At 40.9% G+C, this 23,536-nt stretch overlaps 1 protein-coding gene across 1 annotated transcript in view; it reads right to left on the bottom strand.

Annotated features, from left to right (window-relative positions):
- The window catches only part of CAMK2A (calcium/calmodulin dependent protein kinase II alpha), a gene marked incomplete at its 5' end in the record, with an annotated part of 163,740 nt that overhangs the window by 107,186 nt on the left and 33,018 nt on the right, over positions 1–23,536 (bottom strand). Inside the window, one exon of the mRNA XM_083351103.1 lies at positions 13,555–13,649. Within this exon, the coding sequence (XP_083207229.1) occupies positions 13,555–13,649 (95 nt within the window). The remainder of the gene's footprint in view (positions 1–13,554; positions 13,650–23,536) is intronic.

Raw genomic sequence — 23,536 nt, 5'->3', positions numbered from 1 at the left:
CCTTTGTTAATACACAGTTCCACATCACTGCCATATATGGAAGAGGCAGAAGAGGGACGGTTGATCACAAATGATTACTGGGATGTTGATTTTTCCTTAGGACAAGGTTTGAGAAGGACCTGAGCAAAGCACCCTTTGATGGATCCCTTGAGCTATTGGTAGCTCCTGACTGCAGTGCAGAGAGCATCAGACTGGGGGGGGGGGGAAGTGGAATGGGAGGAATAAGATGTTTTGTCTTTTTGCATTTTCAGAATTACATATCTTTCCATCCACACTTATTATATTTTACTGATGTTCATTTATATTTATAGAAGTTCAGAAATTGCTTTAATCTGATGGCTAATTTTCATAGAAGAGCTATTATGACACCTGGTGAACTTCACAAAGGATCTATTATGGGCCATAACGAAAATATATATTTTTTCTTTCTTTCTTTCTTTCTTTCTTTCTTTCTTTCTTTCTTTCTTTCTTTCTTTCTTTCTCTTTCTTTCTTTCTTTCTTTCTCTTTCTTTCTTTCTTTCTTTCTTTCTTTCTTTCTTTTTCTTTCTTTCTCTCTTTCTTTCTTTCTTTCTTGCAAGCTTTTTCTCAAGATGTTTCAGCAAAATAGATATGAGCAAAGAGTAAACATCTTGCAACTGATTTTTCAAAGCCTGAGTCCAGATCCCTAAATCTGCAACAAGTAGGACTGCAAAATTATATAAATGACAGTTTTATATAATAATTCATTGGCAATTGAGCAAATCAGCCTAGCTTGCTTTGCTGATTATTCAGTTGAAATTTTCAGAACTTGTGGGAAATTACAAGGAGGAAAATATTTAAGGAGGCCTTAGGCTATTCTTTCCTTTTGCAATAAGGAAAGTTACAAAACTACATCTGAACGACAGCTGCACCCATACACATACAGATTGTGCTATTTACTCACACACTTACTGCTCCTACTCATTGCTTTATAAAGTATTTTGGTACCTTGGGTACAAAATGCATTATATAAAGCTCAATTCATTTTCATATGCTCTACACTAAACAGCATCCAGTTATGAAACATAATGCAGCCATTCTAGCTTATATCTCCAGCCAATATAGTTTCCATACTGAAAGGATTTTGTCCTCTCACTTCTGAACAATCCCAAACTTTTCCTTTTAAAGACTTTTTTCCTTCTGACATGCAGCCAGCTTGATATTAATAGAAACCATCAAGCTAAGCTGCTAAAAGAAAGGTTAGTAGGCCTATTCCCAAGGGGTCAACTGGAACCATTACTTGAGCTTCTGGTTCTCAAATTTACAAAGGTGGGAATTATGAATTTAGTCTCCTGGGAAGGGCAATAAAAAGCCAACTCACTGCTCTGCTATAATTTTTGTATAGTTCTATTCAGGATATTTAAACTGTATTGCAAGTAGGAGACCAAACAAAGAAGATCCTTAGCTATTAGTCTAAAAGTAATAGATAAATTGGATAGTTAAAAGAATAATATATTGGAGGCTCATTCTTGTTTAATGTGTCACCTATGACCATAACACAGAAACAGTTCAAAACCTCTTTTCCAGTGATTCAGAACGCAAGAAAGACATAAAAAATGGATTTCAGTTAAGGAAAGTCAAATATGAGTTCAGCTGATTGTTGAACTTTCTGACAATTGAGACCAGCTCAACCATGGAACAGAAAATGGTGGGCTTCCCCCTCAATGGATGAGGTTAAGCAGAGATTAGACACCCATTTGTCTGGGATGATTTAATTTAGATTCCTGCACTGAACAGGGACTTGGACTTGGTGACCCCAATTGTTCTTTACAAACTCCATGATTCTATGATCTTATTATAAATGCTGCAAATTGCTACATGATCTATTGTTTGGATAGTTGAGATGTGTTCTACACCCCATTGCTTGTGAAAGATGCAAGTCATCCATGAAGAGGCACAAGCAACTATGGGTGCATCGCTTTAAGTCCAAGTAACACCTTTGTTATGTAAGCTTCAGTGGATGGCAATGAACTTCTGGGTACAATTCAAATTCTTGGTTATCTTCATGGCTTTAGGCCTGGCTATTTGAGAGACTACCTTGCTCCAATCAGCTCTGCTTTCTAGCAACTCTGCTGTCATTGTAGCCAATTGACTTCCTTTTAAAGCAATGTTTCTCAACCTCTTTAAGAGATTCAGCTCCCAGGCTAGGCAATTCTGGGATTTGAAGTCTATACCTCTTAAAGCTACCGAGGTTGAGAAACACTGGTCTAAAGTAAAGTGATAAACCCTAACAGATTTTAAATATTTTCAGATGTTACCACAATGTGGAAAATCACATTCAATAGATAAAAGCTTCTCTGTTTTTAGAAAGTGAAAATGAAGGTTGTCTAAATCTCACTGGGTTGCATCTCACAATCTGCTAGACGTGCTCAATCAACAACAACAAAAGCTTACAATTAACTAACACCTGGCTTCCAATCAATACTTTTGATGCAGAGATTTATCTTGCAGACTTTGGCACTGGAACTCTAACTTAGGGACTCATGTAAGAGTAAGGTGGCCTTCTTGTTTTCTGGTCCATGAGCAATCAAAGCATTTTCCACGAGAATATGCCATACCCAAGGAACCAGAACGGAGAAAAGGAGCTGATCAGAGTGGTGTGTTTATTACTACTTGCTTATTGACAGGGATTCTCACCAGACCAATGCACTCACTATAGAAAGTACTAGATAAACACTGTGAAGAAGCTTTAGGGAGAATCACCTTTCAGCCACTTCCTCCTCATCAGTGATTCAAGAGTGGCCATCTTTTTCACTTTTCCTCTCAACTCAGCTCCAGAGTCCATCACACAATCTTGTTCCTGTCAGATCTTAAAGGATGTGGTGGAACTAATCTTAAAAAATAAAATGTGACTATAGCTCCCAGATCAGGAGGAATTGCTTCCTGATCAGTGGATTATTTGGCTGTTTCATTTTTTTTTAAAGATTCTTGATTCCTCTTAACAATGGGTATTGGGCTGTTTATGTATATATTTGTGCCAATCCCAAAAGTAGCAACTGAATCAAGAACCAAATCAATGAATTACATAACTTTGTTTAGGCTGCCTAAATGCAAGAGTGTGTGCTCACATGTGTGATGGGTGCACAATTTGAGAAAGAATGGAACAGCTGGGATTAAAGATGTTAGGAAGTAATGTATAGTTTTCAGGGAACACATAGATGTGCCTCCACATTGATGAGACAGAACATTTATATAGTATCTGATTAATAGTGGCATATTGTGATGCTGAAAAAACTGCAAATAATTATAAGAAATTTGCATTGTAAAGAAAGCTAGGAAGCAGAATTGTCTTAGTTTTCTTGTTATAGGAGGATGAAGTTTTTAGATTTTAAAAAAGAACACTGTAAGCTTGCTAAACCTGCTTCATAATACAGACTGATAATGTTCCTTCAGTAATTATCACTTTGTCACACCTACTCATTTTCCCCCCTGTAGAGAGCTAGAAAGAGTAGTAAATGCAAATTTAACAGGAGAGGCAGAACAAAGGAAGAATGTATTCAAATTTCTATGTTCTTTTTTCTCCATTGATATAAAATAAACTTCAACAGAAGAAAGAAGAGAGATTTTAGCATCCATCCAGCAATTATTAACAATATTAATGCAGTGCTGCCTGTTCAGACTTGGTAGCCCACCTCTGCAGTGATTGCAAGAAAAAAGCCATACAACCACCATTAATAGCAAACACAAGAGATAGCTTATTAGCTTGACTCCTATTGTTAGGGCAGATAAAATGTCTGCAGATGAAAGAATGTTCTGTACCTGGTAACATTTCCAACAAAATGGTAATTGCAATTATAAAGAGAAAATAATGATATTTCAGCATGAACTTTGCTATTTTACTAAATAACAGACAGTAGGTGTCCTAGTATAGTACTAGGGATTATATATTTTATAACTAAGCACAAGATGACCAGTCTAGATTGATGCCAATAGAAGAGAATATTTGTGGCTCAGGCCTGAACTGTGGGGTCCTTGATGCTCTCTGAGCTTGGTTGCTTTCTTGCAAACGTTTCATTACCCAACTAGGTAACATCATCAGTGCTAGCAGGATATTAACTAGTCTAGTAATGCAACATCTTCAAGAAAACAACCAAGCTCAGACAGCACTAAGGATCCCACAATCTAGATTAGCGAAACTAGAATGGGCTTCATATAAAGATGAGTTGGTGGATTTCTGAATTGAACTGCAAGGCTCTGTGGTTCTTTAAACCAAAATGCAGTTCTTATTAAAACACCCCCAAATCAAATTTGGAATCTGGACCTTCTCTTGAACCTTTTAAATAGGTTTACATTCCTGATGGCAGATTGTAATTTCTGTTCTTTTGTGACAACTTCATTTTCCACAATTTATTATTTTAACAAATTTTGATCTTACTTCATGGTCCTTTCCCCTCCCCCATTTCTCTTTTTTCCATTGTAGTCCATTTACAGTATATGTGCCCTGCTCCTCCTCCTGAAATTGTTTCATTTAAAGCCATTGTTGATCTTGCATATTACAATAGTTTCCTTAGGCAGAGCCATCTTTCCACCCACTCCCTTATCATTTCAGCCCTCATTTTTAGTTTAGATATTATTCTAAATCAAGTTCTGTATTCTCCCTTCAGATTTTTTTTGGTGTTTGTATGTACATATCAATAATTTATCATTTTAATTATCCGTGTCTTGCCCTTAATGGAGTTCACTTTAACAGGTTATTATTTAAATTATTTATTTAGCATTGAACCAGACAATGATGTTGACAAAACCACATAATGCTTCTAGATGAAAAAAAAAGAACAGAGTCACAGTATAGGCTTTAAGTCTGATCCCCTCCTTAAGGCTGGAATCCAAATTAAAGCATCCCTGAAAAAGACTGAACAAGATCAGCCTTCACCATCTCTTTGGGTTGTGGGGTAAGAAGGGTGAAAGCAAAATGGCTGCTGGCTTTATCCATGCCCAACTGAGTATCTTCCTCTACTCACCCCCACAAAAAGATGGCTCACTTGGAAATATATGCCACTCTTCACCTTAAGTTGGCAGCTCCTGCTAGTTTGAGTCAGCCCCCTCCCTCTGCCAGTCTTTTTGTGAAGAAAACAGCCAAAGACCTGAATGCCCACAATAAAAGATCCAGTGGTAGACATGCAATGGAAAGAACCTGGCTAGAATGGTGAAAGCTTAGAGAAGTCCTCTAGTCTGCTGGATTTACAGCTGGATTTAGTGATCCCCCATAGCAGGCAGAATCAAGAGGGGGCTTGAAAGTATTTCTGTCCCGCCTTCATTTATACGTTCCTAGCTCACAAATTATCTACTGCCTACCAAGTTTCAGATTTTTCAGATGTTGTTATCTCTCATCAGGCCAGTTCACTATGTTAATTAGAGATCCAGTTTGGTTTAGTGGTTAAGGCACCAGGCTAGAAAGCAATACTGTGAGTGTTTCCTTAGCCATAAAAGCCAGCTGGGTAACTTTGAGCCAGTCATTCTCTCTTGAGCCCTACCCACCTCACAGGGTTATTGTTGTGCAGAAAATAGGAGGAGGAAGATGTATTGGATATATTTGCTGCCTTAAATTATTTTTAAAATTAATAAAGCTGGGATATAAATTATTTAAATTAAAGTTACCTTGCTATAAGTGATCTTCTCTGAGTGCAGACATGACCTGGTACCTCTGCCTCCTGAATTCTTTGCTAATAAATTTTAATTATTTTCTCACTCCTCTAATCTGACACAGCTTTTTCCCAGTTCAATGGTCTCATGTGTAATTTGCAGATGCATTTTTGTTGTTAGTCACTCAAACACATGCTTGATAGTAAGGAAACACTGCTCCCTCTTCTAGTCCCCAAATCAATCCTCCTGTATCAATTCTTTCCTAGCTTGGCAGATTTGGGAGCAAAGTACAGTTCAGTGTCTGCTTTAAAAAAACAAATCAAGAAATTGTCTGCAAACAATAAGGAAGATTAAAGGCCATATGGTTCTTTTTTTAACAAAAAAATCACCACTCTAATATCAAAGAATTTCCTTTCACTCTTGCACAGTTTCATTGGTCTGTCTGAAATTTGGCTGAGTTCATGTGCAAAGAAAAGATTATTGCGGCTGTTAATAACATAGATCTTTCGCGGGTGAGGTGAGGGGGGATGAGAGAAGCAGTTCTTTTAGAAATGGGGTTTTTTTTTTATCCTCCGGTTTTCCCCCGCTGCCTTTTGCAGTTCATTGTGCACAATCTGGCCCTGTCTCTTGGGTTTCCCCTCACCTGAATGGCAGCTGTGCTTTCCAGGCAACCCTCTGTGACACAGCTGAAGCCTGAGGCACTACACCTTGACTAAGAATTATGTTTCTCTCTCTCTGCTTATTCGTCTCCAGGCAAACAAAATCTGTTTCATTGCTGCTGCATCCCTTTCCCTTTAGACGTTTCTATCACTGCCTTAAAATTAACCTGTTTCGCAACTTTTAAAAATAAGACTAGGAAATATAGTTGCTTTGTTTTCCAGAGGCAATGGTAAACCATCCTGAACTGAAAGAAAGATTTTTGGATGACTGGGGGAGCACCCTTATTTGACTGACCATCCATTCTTTAAGAAAATACAGAAACCCTATTCCTCTCAGTTCGCAAAATGGAAAAGAGGAGAGAAAAGCCTATGAAGCCTTCTTTGAAGCATCTCAATGATTTGTCTACCTAAAAAACCCTGACTGGCCGTGACTCTCTAGATCAGGGCTGTCAAACTCAATTTCACTGAGGGCCGCATCAGCATTGCGGTTGCCCTCAGGGGGCCGGGTGGGTATGGCCAGGGTGGGTGTGGCCTAGTGGGTGGGCGTGGCTAGAGTGCGTATGGCCTACTGGGTGGGCGTGGCCAGCTCTACATCGTTTGCATCAAGGGTTCCCTATGGGGGCCTGGGCAGGAGTGGGGCAGATCTGAGGGTCTCTGGCAGAAGGAGGGTCTCTGGACCAGGGCCAAGGCAGTGGGGGCCGTTCCCTCACTGTTTCCAGGATGGTTTCGCGGGCCACATGAAACCACTTTGCGGGCCAGATCCGGCCCCCGGGCCTTGTGTTTGACATGTCTGCTCTAGATTGCCTTTCCTTAAACCGGGCCTCCAAACTTGGCAACTTTAAGATTTCAACTCCCAGAATTCCGCAACCAACACGCTTAAAGTTCCCCGGTTTGGAGTTCCCTGTCTTATAGCATCTTATAGATGTATTGGACTACAGCTCCCACCAACCCCAGTCAGAAAATCAGTGGTTGCTCGACATAGAAGTGTTTAACTGGAGATAGCAGAGATTGAAAATGAATCTTTTTGCATATGGAGTGGAAGACAAACTTCCTTGAGATCCCATCAGGAGGTGTAAGGACTGAAGCAATGTTTCTCAGGCCAAACCCAACCATTATGAATTATTGTGTAAACACACTGAGCAGATGTTTTAACCCTGGTCAAAAATTCCTTGACACAAATGATGGGAGAAAAAGGCCTAGAGCAGACAAACAAGAGTCTCAGTTTCTGCATTCTGCAGTAGGCAAATCTTCTCCGCATGTTTCTCCTTCTTGGTCTGCCCTAAAGCGTTTATCTAATCACAATGTGTCTCTGCTTTAAGCCACTTTCTGAATATGGACTTACGTATCTTGAGTACTAATATTTATTGCCATGTCTGGTGTGAACTCTGACGGTTGACTGATTCCCCACTGCTAAATCAAAATAAAATCCAAGGGTAGGTCATCATAAAAGTATCTTAGTATGTCATTTTCCCGATCCCTTTGCCAATCTCTTTCCTGCCACAGTTGTTTCCGTTCCCATTCACTGCCAGCCAGCTGACTTTTTTCCAAGACAAGGAGTGACGAAACTGAACAGCTTGAGAACACTTAAGACTTGCAGGGCAAAATAAGGGGGGAAACGCTACTTTAACTCCAAGTGAAGTTATGGGAGATTCCACTTATAACATTTGTAGATTAGAGATAAGACAAAAGCAGTATCAAGGCGTCACTGCAGAATAAATCCTTGCAAGGACAAGTTAATGCTATGGTTAGAGACAAGTGGGGAAAGATCTTCAGTCAGCGCACATTTGTATAATGCTAGGGGGAGACGTCTAGGGATGTTTTCATACTTGAGACCTAAAGTAGCTCTTTAAAGCTAGCTTTCTAATGCAAATGTAAAACTTACATTGCGAGAATACTTATTCTCACACTACAAATATTCTTTGTTTTTCTGCCACACTATCAAGAATATTGCAGTAAATATTCAGAGGTGATGTGTGAAAACACCCTTCATTTTAACTTCTTTAAAAGGTATGGGAGAAACCAGGAAAAGAGCACCTTTTCACAGACAAGAAGGCAGAAAAGTGATGATTCCGAAGGCTATTCTCATTAGAACAAATAGTTTTAAAAGTTTGGGTGATTTAGCAAATTGGATATTGAACTGAATCATGATCAAATAAAAAGTTACTTTGGAGTGGCAAAAACTAAATAGTTGGCTGATTTTTAATCCCCCCCGCAAAATAAAATATTTCCGTTTCTTATGCCATAAAAGATTATGAAAAGGCAATGTGGGATAAGAGCCTTGGTGGAGTAGTGGGCTAATGCCTCCTTAAGTAACACCAGCTGCCTGCAATTAGTGCAGGTTCACATCCCACCAGGCTCAAGGTTGACTCAGCCTTCCATCCTTCCAAGGTAGGTAAAATGAGGACTCAGATTGTTGGGGGCAATTAAGCTGACTTTGTAATAATGCCGCTTGGGGGGGGGGGCGAAAGCCCTAATAATAAGTAGGCATATACATAGAATGAAGGCTATTGCTAAGCACATTGATTTGTGCTTAGATTGTAAGCCGCCCTAAGTCTTCGGAGAAGGGCGGGATATAAATGGGATTAAAATAAATAAAAAATAAATAAGTTATTCTGCATGAATCTAAGGCAGAAACTCTCCCTCTCCATGTCTTGAATGCAGCTCCAAAATAGAACTGAAACATTAAGATGTGACAGCCAAAGAAAAATATGGAAGCTATGGAGAATAAATACATTACTTATTTTCAGTTAATTTAACCTAATGTACTATTTCTCTTAGCCACCCTCACTTCCTCCAGGCCTTCTCAATTTTGGGGACCAATCTCCAAACCTCAAATCAAAAAGGTTTCATATTGTGACCTAAAGCATAATTTCAGTACAGCTTGGCCAAAGGCCTAATTGCTTACATTAAAGTCATCACTGTCCAAGCTTCAGTGAAATAATAGTGAATTGCCTTGAAAAAGCTCCCAACTCTTAAATTCCCACAATTTCCCACTTGTAACCTACCCCCAATCTGTCCAAATGGCTTAATTTTGGAATGTTTGGGAATGGAGTTGTGTAGGAATGTTAGCAATTTGCTTCCCAATGTGTTCCCACTCCCATTCTCATCCTTTAAACCCTGCAAACTTTTCCGCTAAAGAAGCATATTTCAAGGCTTGCTTTTAGTTTTGGGAGTTTAAGGGAAGAAGTGTTTGCATTTTGTGTTTTATTCCTATCCACAGTCTCCCACTCATTGGCTAAAATATGTTGCTACATTCATTCAGGTTCTTGAAGTTTTGTGGCTCTAGAACTTGTATGGAACCTGCCATAGAAAGAAAGTAGAGGCAGTGATAGTGGCATCTTATAAAATGCTCTTTATCAACTGCTCGATTTTGTCTGAGAAATTGTGCGAAGGACAGAAAAATTGGAGCAAGAATTAGGTGAAGATCAGAAAAGAGGTGGGGGGGAATAAGCATCCCTGGCATTTTGAGAAAGGTTGGAAAGGAATTTTCTAGGTGTTTTTTAGAGCCTTAGATTATGCATAGCTTCAAAATGCTTTGTGGGTGAAATTCTAAGAGAGTTCAAAATGTCCTTCCCAAATCTTTACTGTACTTGAACAGGCTCACCTTGTGTCCACAGGGCAATAGTAGTAGGAGGGGATGGTTTCATTGCTTAAAGGAGGTGGTGGTCTGCCCCTTCCTCAAGAGGTCATCTCTGGATCCATCCCCTGCCCCAGAGGTCATTTTCACTCAAATTCTCTTTTGGGGGAAGATTCTTGAAAAGGTGGTGGACTTGCTTCTCCAAAGGGCCATTTCATAATCATTGATCATGATACCCTTCTGGAACAGCTAAGAGGGTTGAGAGTTGGGTTGTCCTCCTTCTTTTAATGTCAGTTTCTTCTGGTATTGCTAAGAGGAGCTCTGCTTTGTAGGATGCCACAAGTCTTAATTCTTTCTTCCATCCTATTTAATATTTACATGAAACTGCTGACTGAATATCATCAGTATGTGGATGATACTTGGTTATTCCTCACTCCCGAAGGCCAGCCAAGTAACACTATCAGTATGATTTCCCAGTGCATGATAGCTACGGGGGTCTGGATGGGGAAGAACCATTTCAGCTCAATCCTGACAAGACCAAGTGGCTGTGGGTTTTAGGGCCCATTGCATTTAGCAATTTATATCATTAACTTTGGATGGGATAACATACTCTGCACTCGTATTACAGCTTGATTAGCAGGTGGCAACTATAACTGGAAAGGCCTCCACGCAATTACAGTTTTTTGCAATAGTTATACCTGTTTCTAGGTTGGAAGACATTGTTCACATCACTCATGGCTTAATTAGTTCTCATTTGAACTACTGAAACACACTTTATATAGCACTGTTTCTGAAGAGCATTCAGAGCTTCAGTTGGTCTAGAATGCAGTGGGACATGTCGTACTGGACACACCAAAGTGCATCCATCTAACCTTGCTGTTATGTGAGCTGCCTTAGTTCCCAGTGCCTTCTGACTGCAATTAAAATTGCTGGTTATCACTTTTATGGCCCTACATGGAAATAGGCCAGACTATTTTTGGAATCGCCTATTCCCAATGGTTTATACTAACATGGCTAGGTCCCACCAGTAAAGTAGTCTTTTTGTGGATAATCAGCCAGTTGTTTAGAATAGATTTGGCATATCTGTCCACCTTCCCAATGACCTAGAATAGGTAGAGGTTACTTAATAAAATCCTCTGGACAGACATATGCTCCAAGCCTGCCAATTCAGCTTTATGGCAAGAACAAACATTCTTGAGGATACACAAGAACAAAATCAAATTAAAAGATGCAGGAAGGAAACCATAGAGTAAGGAATAATATTAAAGGAGGATATGGCTGAAGGAGCTGACCTCCCTTTTGCTGCTGGGAGGACCTTGAATAGGACTGAGAGTTGCAGTGCCTAAATGTAAAAGCAATACACTCAAGTGGAGGCTCTTCATGGATATCAACACGCTATGTCAGGGGTAGGCAACCTTGGCTCTTTTATGATTGTGGGCTTGAAAACCCAGAATTCCTCAACTAGCCATGCTGACTCAGGAATTCTGGGAGTTGAAGTCCACAAATCATAAAAGAGCCAAGGTTGCCTACCCCTGCGCTATGTGAATATGGAAAGAGACAGAGCCCAGTCCATTTTCTCTAGATACAGAAGAATTTAATAATATTAAAGGTCAATACTTATAACATCTACCCATTGCAGGATGTTATTATTGTAGCTGGTCAGCCAGGTGTTTATATTGAATCTGGCATTTTTGTCCACCTATTGAATCCTTCCCAAGGACCTGGGATAGGTAGATGTTATTGTCTTATGGTGTTAAAGGTACTTTTGCAGGATGCAAATTGTTCCAAGTAAAACTTCCTTTTGCAGTTGACTGATGTTTTGTCAATGCCGATGGTGTTCGAGTGGTGTTCTAGATCTTTTGGAATTGCACCCAAAGCACCTATTGCTATTAGGACTGATAAAAAAATCTTACAAATAAATTGCATAAATAAATTATTGTGTGCCCAAGAAAAAAATTAAATACACGACTGGATAACAGTCAAATTTTCTGCATTTAAATGAGAGAAGTGACGATGTGAATGAAATGAATGCACATTTAGTTTTGATGTTCATCCCGTCCCTATTCTGTGCAATGCAGCCTTTGACACATGCTACTCTTCAACAATGAAAAGCACTGGTATTAAGGGCAGTAATTTGTTTTCCAAATGATAAAAGCAAAATATATTTTGGAAAAGTCATAAAAAAGTTATATGCTTGGAAAAGCTAGGAATCAATGTCCATACTTTTTTTAAAAAGTGTGCAAGTATCATTTTTTTCTGAAGAAGAAGGAGGAGGAGGAGGAGGAGGAGGAGGAGGAGGAAGGGATCTTGGAGGTCATCTAGTCCAACCCCCTGCTCAAGCAGGAAACCCTATAACATTTCAGACAAATGGCTGTCCAGTCTCTTCTTAAAAAACCCCAGTTTTTAATTCCTATTAATTCCTATCCTGCATTTTTCACCTCTGTGCCCAGGCGCTACCAGGGACCTGACTTTCTTTCATGCTAACAAGTGGCATAGACTAACGTATTTATACACCTCAAGGCTGTTCTTACACAGTATCAATTTAATTTTTTTAATTTAATTTTTTATTTCATTTATATCCCGCCCTTCTCCGAAGACTCAGGGCGGCTTACAAGCTTAGCAGTATAACTGTATCAATAAACTACTACTAAACACTGATGTTGTTTAAATGTCACTCATGGCCTGGAAATGAAGCAAAAGACAACATTATGGGGACATAGCAGAAAATAGAGATTGCTTTTATGTTACTGAGACACAATCTGGAATGATGGTTTCAGACTACAAATCAGGAGACTTTGAATTCCTGCCTGCCTTAGGCATGAAGTCATCTGAGTGACTTTGGGCTGGACTCTCTCAGCTCTAGGAAGAAGCATATGGCAAATCACTTCAAAAAATTTTGCCAAGAAAACTGCAATCTTGTCCAAGCAGTTGCCAGGATTGACTTGGAGATGTGTCTGCACATGCACACATAAACATATACAAAAAGCTTCAATATTTTACAATGTGGTTTAGAACAGGTAGGGGAGAAGGTTGTAGAAAAGTAAAGTAGGTCGGAATTACTGCTCTCAATCATATATAATTGCTTGCATGTGTGCTTCATCATGGTCCATTGTTGTGAGAAAGTAGACTTTCTAGGCAACGCTGTAAAACATCTAGTTTATGAGGTATCTCAAAATATTTATTTCTGGTCCTGCACATTAGTCTGTTGGTATGTATGAGTGCAATACACTCTCTCTCTCTCTCTCTCTCTCTCTCTCTCTCTCTCTCTCTCTCTCTCTCTCTCTCTGTGTGTGTGTGTGTGTGTGTGTGAGAGAGAGAGAGAGAGGGGGGGGTAAGGAGAATTTTTCTGACAGCGAGAACAATCAATGGAATAACTTGCCTCCTGGGGTTGTGGGTGCTCCATCACTGGAGGTTTTCAAAAACAGACTAGACAACCATTTGACTGGTATGGTATAAGGCTCCTGATTTGAGCAGGGGTTAGACTAGAAGACCTCCAATGTTCCTTCCAGTCCGATAATTCTATATTTCTAATATGTGTGCACATGAGCACAAGGTGCATATAGATAGATCAGCATGTATGACTTCTTTCTTGCAACATGTTTCAAGCAAAGTTGCACCCCAAATAAATAAAATACATAATGCATTACAAATGCTGTTCATACTAGTAATGTAGTCCAGGTTAAAAAAATTCTAGTATTAGGGCCAGACAGCACTTACCGCGAGCAGAAAGCTTTTTGGTGTTTATTATCTTGGCAGCATATTCTTGTCCTGACAGCACTTTCACACACCTCCTGACAATGGAGAAAGCACCTCTGCAGGAATGAAAACAAAATATATGTGAGAGGTTTGGCCAAACAGTGGTATACCTAGCATATTTGCCACCCAGAGCTGATCCTTTTTACAACATCCCCCTCCTGCTTCCCAAGAGTCAGTTTGGTGTAATCGTTAAGGTGTCAGACTGGAAACTAGGAATTTTGGTGTTCTAGTCCTGCCTTAGCCACAAAGCCAGCTGGATGACTTGGGCCAGTCAGTTCTTTCAGCCCCAGAAAGCAGAAATGCTGCTAAGAAGACAACCCCTTACAGGGCTTTACAGGTAGCAGCCAACACCTTAAATTGCACTGGCAACTATTTCAATTTCTGCTGCAGTGGTATAATGCAGTAGTGTTGCAACTGGTCAAAAAGCCCACAGAGCAGCCCCATGTACCGCGATTATAATAACCGGATTAGGACATGACAAGAGCATGTGTGACTGTCCTCAGAGCATCTTATTTCAGGTAAGGTTACAACTGAAGAGCCCGTCAAAACTAGGCAAAAGCCCTCCTGGGCATGGCTTCTACCTATTCCTTGATCAGAAACCATGAGTCCAGGAGGACCTCAACTGCATGAACCTGTTCTTTATGGAAGTCCACAACCCTATCAAAAGACAAACATGATAGTCTGTATTAAGAGTGTTTCCAGCTTACTAGTGGGATCTTCAAGAAACAATGCCACTGTTTAGACAAGTCCCTGCAATTTCCTTGCAAGTTTTTTTTTGGAAGTGGTTTTTCATTGCCGGTTTCCTAAGGCTGAGATAGAGGACTGGCTCAAACTCCCACATATATTTACATGCCTAAAATGGGAGTAGACCTTATGTCCCCTAGTTTATAGCCTGGTACCTTAATCACTATATCAAACTGACTCTCTGGCACTACAGATAGTCCTCAACTTGCAACCAGTCATTTAATGTCCATTGAGAGCCAATCAAGTCCAGTTCTTTATTAGCTTAAACCTAATAGACAGAATCTTGCCAGACTAAAGCCATAACCTTCCAACATAATAGATATACCCTAGGAGAGTCGTGATCCTTTTCTTCCCTTTCCCATCTAGTTCAGGATCACACATTCTCTTGTTTTGGGCCTACATCTGGAATGTGCTGTCTCCTCCCTAGGAAGCAGTTTGTACAAGAAACATTTCTCTTACTCATTTTCCAGCAGCACTTTCCATCACTCTGTTTGAAATTATGATGAACCTCCCCAGAGCTACTTATGACCCATTTTCAGAGTTATGACAGCCACACAAACACCCGCGATCTTGTGATCACATCTTTGGCATATGGCAACCAACTCACTTCATGGATGTTTGTAGTCGTGTGATCACAATTTGAGACTTTTGTGCCAGTTTCTAGTGTTTATTCCAGTTTCTGACAAAACACTCATTGGGGAAAATAGATTTGTTTGATGACTGCAGCATCTGCTTAATGACTGCAGTGTTTACGTAACAACCATTGTAAACAACGATTGCAACTTTGATACCAGTCATGTGATGTCTCAACTTACAATGGCGACAATTTACAAATGAAATTCTGGACTCAATCATGGGCATAAGTCGAGGGCTACTTGTACACTAAACTGGCAACCATTATTCTATCTAATATCTAATGTTTTGATATTTGGTACAGATGTTATTTAACTGATTTTACTTGATTGTTGTAGCATTATTATTTGGCTTTAGGTATTTAATTTCTTTTGACATTTTTATTGTTATAAGGTGTGTAGTGCTGGATCATGCACAGTAATTCTCCTTTTATTTATCAAAGATTTTAGAGCATTCTGAATCTGTTTGGTTCGAATTGACGAGGACTCAGAGTGGTTAACACTGAACGAGTTTATTGAATACACAAAGTCAACTGTCAAATGTCAAATGTTGCAACCCTTTTATAGAGAAAGCGTTTGAACTGTAACCAATACAAACAGTCTGTTTTCCCGCTCCTTGGTTGTGGCGTCCAATGATTGCACCTTATTTTCCCGCTTTAAACCTTGCAAAGCTGCACAGTGTTTGCAATATCTTTTATGGCTTATTGCTAACTATTTACATACACAACACCCCTTACCCCCCAGTTGGTGTCATTTCTTTACAAAGTCCATTAGGTATTTTGGTGGCCTATGTATTCTAGAAGGGTATCTGTTACTTTGGCTGCTAGGGACCCTACTTCCTGGTTGACTGCTTGGCTGCTGGTTACTATGCTGGTTACTACTAGACCTGGGCTCAGGGTTACTGGCTTCAGATGTACTGCCTTGTGTATTAGGTTGTGTTTGGGATTCAGTTGTCACTGGCCTACTTCGCAGGGGTATTTCCCAATCAATTGGACTGAATTGTTGTTGATGGGCATCAGGAAATATGTCATCTTGCCCCACCACTACACCGCTTTCAGGCCTAATGTTATCAGTACTGTTTGCCCTAACTGAGCTTTGGTCCCCCTCAGCTGGCACACACCCACTAGATCTTTTCCTCAGCTGGTCTATGTGTCTTTTACAGACCCTATTCCCTTCCCCCTCAATGATGTATGATAGGGGACCCAAGATTTCAGTTACCACCCCAGGAATCCATTTATCCCCTTGGGCGTAGTTCCTGGCCCAAATCAAGTCCCCCACTTCAAATGTTCTGTTAGGAATGTCTAATTCAATGTTTGGTTGGAGTCGGTCGGGGTGTAGTCTGTCCAACTTGGTCAAGATTTTTCTTCCCCACCTCATTTCGGCTGGACTTTTCCCTGTAGCCGAACACGGGGTTGTGTGTTGAGCCAACAAGAACTCAGCTAGTCTCTGATGCCAGTCACCTCGAATGATTCTTTTAAGCGCGTCCTTCGTGGTCCTCACGTTCCTTTCAGCCAATCCGTTGGTGGAGGGGTGGAAGGGTGCAGAAGTCTTATGCTTAATCGAGTTGGCCTTGAGGAAATCCTGAAATTCAATAGATGTGAATTGTGGCCCGTTATCAGACACTATTAAATCCGGCAACCCATGAGTGGCAAAGAGGCCCCTTAATGCCTGTATTGTTCTGGCTGCTGTTACTGAACTGACCGGTACTACTTCTAGCCATCTAGAGTAGCTGTCGACCACTACAAGGAACGTTAACCCCTGGAAAGGTCCAGCGAAGTCAATATGAATCCTGGACCAAGGATTCCTAGCTAGCTCCCATTTATGTGTGCGGATGTGTTGTTGTTCAGGCCTGGAACGTTGGCATAGATGGCAATTGGCAACGCATTCCTCAATGTCTTGGTCCAATCCTGGCCACCACAAGTGACTCCTAGCTAGGGCCTTCATCCTTACTATTCCAGGGTGTCCCTCATGCAATTCAAATAGAATAGCTGATTTGTGGATTCCTGGGATTACTACACGAGTTCCCCAAAGTAAGCAACCCATATGAACTGATAGTTCATCCTTCCTTCGGAAAAATGGACTGTATTTTACGTCTGGGTTGGCGTTGGGCCAACCGCTCATGACCCAGGCCATTACTCTCCTTAAGATGGGGTCCTTATTGGTTGCCTCAGCTATGTCTTTAGCAGTTAGGGGCAGATCAGGAATATCTTGTAGGGACATTACTTGTCCCACTGGGGCAGGGTCCTCCTCTGTTGTGCTAAGGGGCAATCTGCTAAGAGCGTCTGCATGACCCATGTCTTTACCTGGTCGGTATTGGAGGGAAAATGAATATGCTGAGAGGAAAATGGACCATCTCAGCATCCTGGGAGACATAATTTGGGGAGTCTGTTTATCTGTGGTAAACAGTCCCAGCAGGGGTTTGTGGTCTGTCAGTATTGTAAAGTTCCTGCCATACAGGTAGTCGTGGAACTTTTTAACTCCTGCCACTATGGCTAAAGCTTCCCGGTCAATTTGAGCATAGTTCCGCTCTGCCTTGGTTAGTGTGCGGGAGTAGTAAGCAATGGGTCTTTGCATTCCCTGGGTGTCTAAATGGCTGATTACTGCCCCAACGCCATAAGGCGAAGCGTCGCACGCCAGGTAGATTGGTCTATTTTCTATAAAGTGGGTTACAGTTGAGCTACTGGAAAGGATATCTTTTAAGGTCTGGAAACTCACTTTGTGCTTGTCTTGCCAATGCCAAGGGGTCTTCTTATCTAAAAGCCTGTGCAGTGGTTCTGCAATGGCAGCCTTATGTGGCACAAAAGTGTGATAAAAATTTACCAAGCCTAGGAAAGCCTGTAGCTCAGCCTTGTTCCTTGGTTCAGGAGCCCCTTTTATTGCTTTAATTTTTTCAGGGGTAGGGTGGACTCCGCTTTTGTCAATCCTGAACCCCAAAAAATCAGTGGATTTAACCCCTATGCTACATTTTTCCTTTTTTAATTTTAATCCAGCCTTTCTAAATCTACCCAGTACCTGTTCCAGCCTCTCTACTAACATTCCTTCATCTTTTCCAGCTATTAGGACATCATCAAAGTAAGGGCATACTCCAGGTATGCCCTTTAAGGTCCTCTCCATCACTTCTTGGAAGATGCCTGGAGCAGCTGCAATCCCAAATTGCAGTCTGTGGACTCGGAACGCCCCCTTGTGGGTAACAATTGTTTGTGCCTCTGCAGCCTCTTTGGAAACAGTCAACTGTAAGTACGCATGCGCCAAGTCGAGCTTGGCGAAGATGGCGGCGTCCTGGATCGTGGCGAGGACCTGCTTCACCGTCGGGACCGGGTAAGCATGCTTTTTCATTCCAATGTTGAGGGTCGCTTTATAGTCGGCGCAGATCCTCACATCCCCATTGGGTTTGAGGGGTGTGACGATCGGCGTCTCCCATAAACCGCCCTCAACGGGTTCTAAAACTCCGAGGCCTACAAGCCGGTCGAGCTCGGCCTCGATTTTTTCTTTTAAGGCAAAAGGTACCCTCCGGGCCTTTAGCCTGATGGGATTTACTGAGGGGTCTAGGTTAAAATTAATGGGGGGCCCTTTGTACTTGCCTAGAGATCCATCGAATACGTCTGCAAATTCTTTGCAGACGGATTCGAGGGTCTTATTTCTAATCACAGAATTTATTCCCCCTATCCAAATTCCCAGGGCAGGAAACCAATTAAGCCCTATTAAGCTAGTCCTATTCCCCTCCGTAACTACCACATCTAAGACCCCCTTAAATCCCTTAAAATTAACTCTAAGGCTGGTCTTTCCCTTTACGATTATTGGACTTTTTTGGAAGTCCATTAATTGAATATTTGTTGGGCTAAGTGGAATTCTTTTTCCACTTAGTTGTTCGATTTTTTCCAGGGTTTCAGTGGAAATTATCGACACTGAAGCCCCAGAGTCGATTTCCATTCTGCAAGGAACCCCTTGCAGAAGGACTGTGATTTTTAATTTTCCGTCCGGAAAATTGTGCCTTCTTCCCTGCCTTTTCCGATTGACTCGGGCCACCTCCCCTGGGTTTGAAAATTTCGCCCGGGATCTAGGGGTCTCCTTGCCACTAGCATTGGGGGTTACCTTACCCTCTGGCCACACATCGACTTCATTCAGACGGGAGTCCCGGACGCGGTTTCTGCAGATGGCCTGGATGTGGCCGGTCTTGCCACAAGCCCTACACTTGGCGGTGCGGAATCGGCAGGAAGCGCGGGGATGGTTGCCGCCACAGCTGCCGCATCGGTTCTGGGTGTCGTTGTCGCGCGGTCTGGTTGCGGTGTTCCGCCACGGTCGTTGTGCCCCGGTCGGTGGTCTCTGCGGTGTTGCGGTTTGTTGCCGGCGGCCGGGTTCGGGCCCTTCGCTTCTAAGTTGTCTGGGTGCCATCTTCCCAAATCGCCTGGAGACTTCGGCGATCTCTTCCTCCCACTGCTGATCCACCTCCCCGCAGTCCACATAGCCCTCTTGGTTAATTTCAGGTGCTGTCGCCATGCTACTGCGGGGGGGGTCGCGATACCCGGTTGACTCATACGTTAGGAGTTCGTCGAGCACTTCCTGTAAATCGCCAGTAGGTTTGGCGATTATTCTGTTTTGTAATTGTTCATCGCGTAAGCCAAGCACAACTCTGTCCCGAATCCTAATTTCTAAATTATCGTATTTGCAACGAACTGCGGCTTCTCTCACGGCAGCGACGAATTTCTGTATGGACTCCCCCGGTCTCTGATTTCTCTTCTCGAAGATGCGCCGCCAAAAAAGTTCGGACCTTCGGGGAGTAAAGTGCACCTTTAGTTTTGCAAGGAGGTCGGCATAGGGCACGCTGGAGACTGGTTGTGGCTGGCACAGCCCGACAGCGACTCTGTAGACCGGTGTGCCGCAAATTGTCAAAAGTGCCGCCGCTTTTTTTCGGTCGTCGGTGATTCCGTTCACTAACAGGAATCCTTCGACCTGACCAATATATTCTTCCCAATCTTCGGGGAAGTTAGGGTCAAATTCCTTCAATGACCCGATTTGCGCCATTCGGAGAATTTTTTCCCTATTCTGCCGCGGCCGCTCGGTTGACTGTGACTCGCTCAGACTTTGCCGCCTTCACGACAATTCTTCCTAATCTCTGGTCTTCTGTCAATCCCACCTTCGTCGCCAGTTGTTTGGTTCGAATTGACGAGGACTCAGAGTGGTTAACACTGAACGAGTTTATTGAATACACAAAGTCAACTGTCAAATGTCAAATGTTGCAACCCTTTTATAGAGAAAGCGTTTGAACTGTAACCAATACAAACAGTCTGTTTTCCCGCTCCTTGGTTGTGGCGTCCAATGATTGCACCTTATTTTCCCGCTTTAAACCTTGCAAAGCTGCACAGTGTTTGCAATATCTTTTATGGCTTATTGCTAACTATTTACATACACAACAGAATCCAATTCTGGAATTGATCTATAAGTCATGAACAGTAACTATCAATAACTAAATTCCCCTTTAAAGCCCTCCAAGTACCAAATTTGAAGAACCACAATTTGCAGTAGATAATTATAAAAATTGGTCTAATTAATTATAGACAGGGGGCATTTTACTTGTTATACAATACCTGATGAAGCAGAGAAGAAAGATATAAGAGCAAAGTGTTTGCTCTGGGGAGCTTGGCTAATCTTAAAATGGCTCCTGTTGATATCTGTTTAAGCATGAAAGCCCATTTGCCTTCCAAAACTAAGCTAAAAGCAAAAACTGAGTTTGAATTTCAAATACCAAGCATATAGTTGATTCCACCTTGTTAAAATGCCAAACAAAATTAGAATGTGCAGAATGCCTTATTCAAAGCTGGCAATGCACAGAGGATAGTGTACTGGGACCTTTAAGAGGCAAACAGTAAAAAGCAAACTAACTTGAGTTGTATATTTTTACTCAGACAATATAACACAAAACAAAAACACAATTAAATATAGTCCAGTTTTCAATCCAAGGTCAGTAATGAAGAATCACAGTTGAATAAGCTTGTAACAAACTGCTAAGCTTGTAAGCCGCCCTGAGTCTTTGGAGAAGGGCGGGATATAAATGGAATTTAAATAAATAAATAAATAAATAACAGTTCAGGAGTAAACAAAGTCAAAGTCAAAAAATCCTTACCAGTTACAAGTCAATTATCAATACACACAGTAACAAGTCAGTCAGAGAAAAAACACTAGAGAGAGCAAGCATAAGTCTAACATCTGAAATTCATTTATGCTGAATAGAATTAGTCACACCCTTTGGCCATTTCTCTTCTTAAAGGTACACAACCATATTATATGGTTCACCCAAACCAAGTTAGGACTTTAATTCCTAACACACCTTGTGGAGGAACGAAATCAGAAACACACAGCTTGCCCATAACATTGAAGACAAGGCAATGTTGCTATTGAAGAAATGATAAGCTTATTATTTATTAATTAATTAATTTATTAATTTAATTTCTATACCGCCCTTCTCCCGAAGGACTCAGGGCGGTGTACAGGGCAATAAAATGCAATAAAAATACAATATACAAAAGTTAAGATAAAAATTAAATAGAATAGCCCAATTACAGTAAAATTACTCATAGAAAAACAAAATGCCAATTTATATCAGTTTTAGGATCATCCTTTAACATAATCTCTCTCTACTCTTCACACACACCCTATAGACTTGCTTGCATTCTATACACTTCTATTGATCCATCCATTACCATGCAAGCACACACACTATTTATCTACCATCTATCTGTATCTCATCTCTGTCATCTCTATTTCTGTCTTTCTTCTCTACCCTTGTCCTTAATAGTCTGTTCTGCTTATCTTCTCATTCCTTCTGGGTCATTAATAAAGCTAGCTCAAAAGTTCCCCCAGAAGAAATTGGAAAGAAGTTATGAAGCTCCCTGAAAAAAATAGTGACTTTTTTCAGACGGGAATTAAATCTTTCAGGAAATTTGGAGATACAATTCTGCAAAAGTGCTCAGAGCAGCATGGCTGAAGCTTCAACTGCCATAGTCTTAATATTCCTAGAAATATCCCATTTGAGATCCCATTTTAATGGATTGTTAAGAAATAGCCAGGAGATCCTTGATAGGCACCATGAAAAGACTTCACAAATATAATGTTTTTTTCCAAATGCCAGATGCTATTCACAGGTGGGGAAACTTGAAACAGGAAATTGACAGGAAACTGCTGTTTATGTAAGGATCACAGCAACATCTTGCTCTTTCTCCAAGAAATTTTACACCATAACATTGAAATATAAATGGCTTTCTCAAACAGGACCAAATGCATCAAGAGGGACGATTTCTATCTGAATTCTTCACACACTGTGGCAATGCCTTGAGACCAAAGTGAGGACTTCCTGAGTACAGATGTTAGGGGATGTCTTTCTAACCTGATATGGCCAACATGTATTTGATCCAACTAGGGATATATTTGCGCTAAAATGACATTTGAAGGAGAAAATATAATGTGAAAAATCCAAGGAAAAGAATCTTCCTATTAGAGAAAGAAATGATTCGTTTCCTGCCATCGAACATTTGGCACATTCAGATTATTTTACATTGTCTTTTCCCCACCCCACCCTCAATGGTGACTTTTTCCACTGGCGGAAAGCATTCAATACCTTCTGTCTTATCAAATGTTTCCCAGTAAAAATGGCAATATGTGCTGCTTCTAATGCATTTTAATGAAAGAAAGAATGGTGCCAATCTGGATTTTGAAAAAATCCACACTACTTCGGCTTTCTCAGAAAAGGTTATAAAATATGGTGACTCTATCCACCCACACAATGATAAAAATAAAATTACACTATTGTTTCTGGATAATACAGTTCTGTTTTGTGAGTTTCCTCAAAGAACTATTTGGTTTCCAATTATTTCTTGAATGTAGGATAGAAGCCTGTCAAGCCACAAAGAAAAATCAAACTTTGAGGTTTCTGTGGAAATTTTCCATTGAAAGAAACACAAAACTAAACTTCGCCAAGGTTATGAAATGCCCAACATTCTTCCAGTTCTCCTTTAATCCAATTTATCTGTCTTCATGATAAGTAAATTGGTTCCCAGAGTCCTAAGGGTGCTGTAAATGTAAGATAGTTGTCTGCAAGGTGAAACAACTCACCCTTCTTCTCTGTGTGTTGCATGCATGTTCTATGTAAAAAATGAACAGGGCTTCAATCACACAATTAGAGGCATCACTTTGACTTGTTTGATCTGTTCTCCAAAAGTTCCTAATGCAAAGCTTGGGCTCTTCCTTTCTGAATCTTTCATCCATCCACTGGATTAGAAACTTATGACTCCAGATTCATGCTCATGTCATTCTTTCTGCTGAGTAGTCCTCCACTGGACAGTATGTCAAATGATTTCAGATATGTTTCATTGAAAACAGCAATAGTTTGAGGTTGGGGAGAGAACACCTTGGGGTTGAGGGTCTCTAACCTTGCAGTACCATACACCCATAAATGATAAATGACAAATCTGCAATTAGGATTGAGTAAGAAGCAAATTATGCTGAATGCTTTTAGTCATCACATTGTAATCTATATATAGTCAGCAGTTCTCAGATTGCAGACCCACTGCACT

The sequence above is a fragment of the Vipera ursinii genome (genome assembly GCF_947247035.1).
Source record: "Vipera ursinii genome assembly, chromosome: 2".
NCBI classification, from domain to species: Eukaryota; Metazoa; Chordata; class Lepidosauria; order Squamata; family Viperidae; genus Vipera; species Vipera ursinii.
The sequence above is the reverse complement of the archived record's forward strand: the minus strand, read 5'-3'. Positions and strand labels throughout refer to the sequence as shown.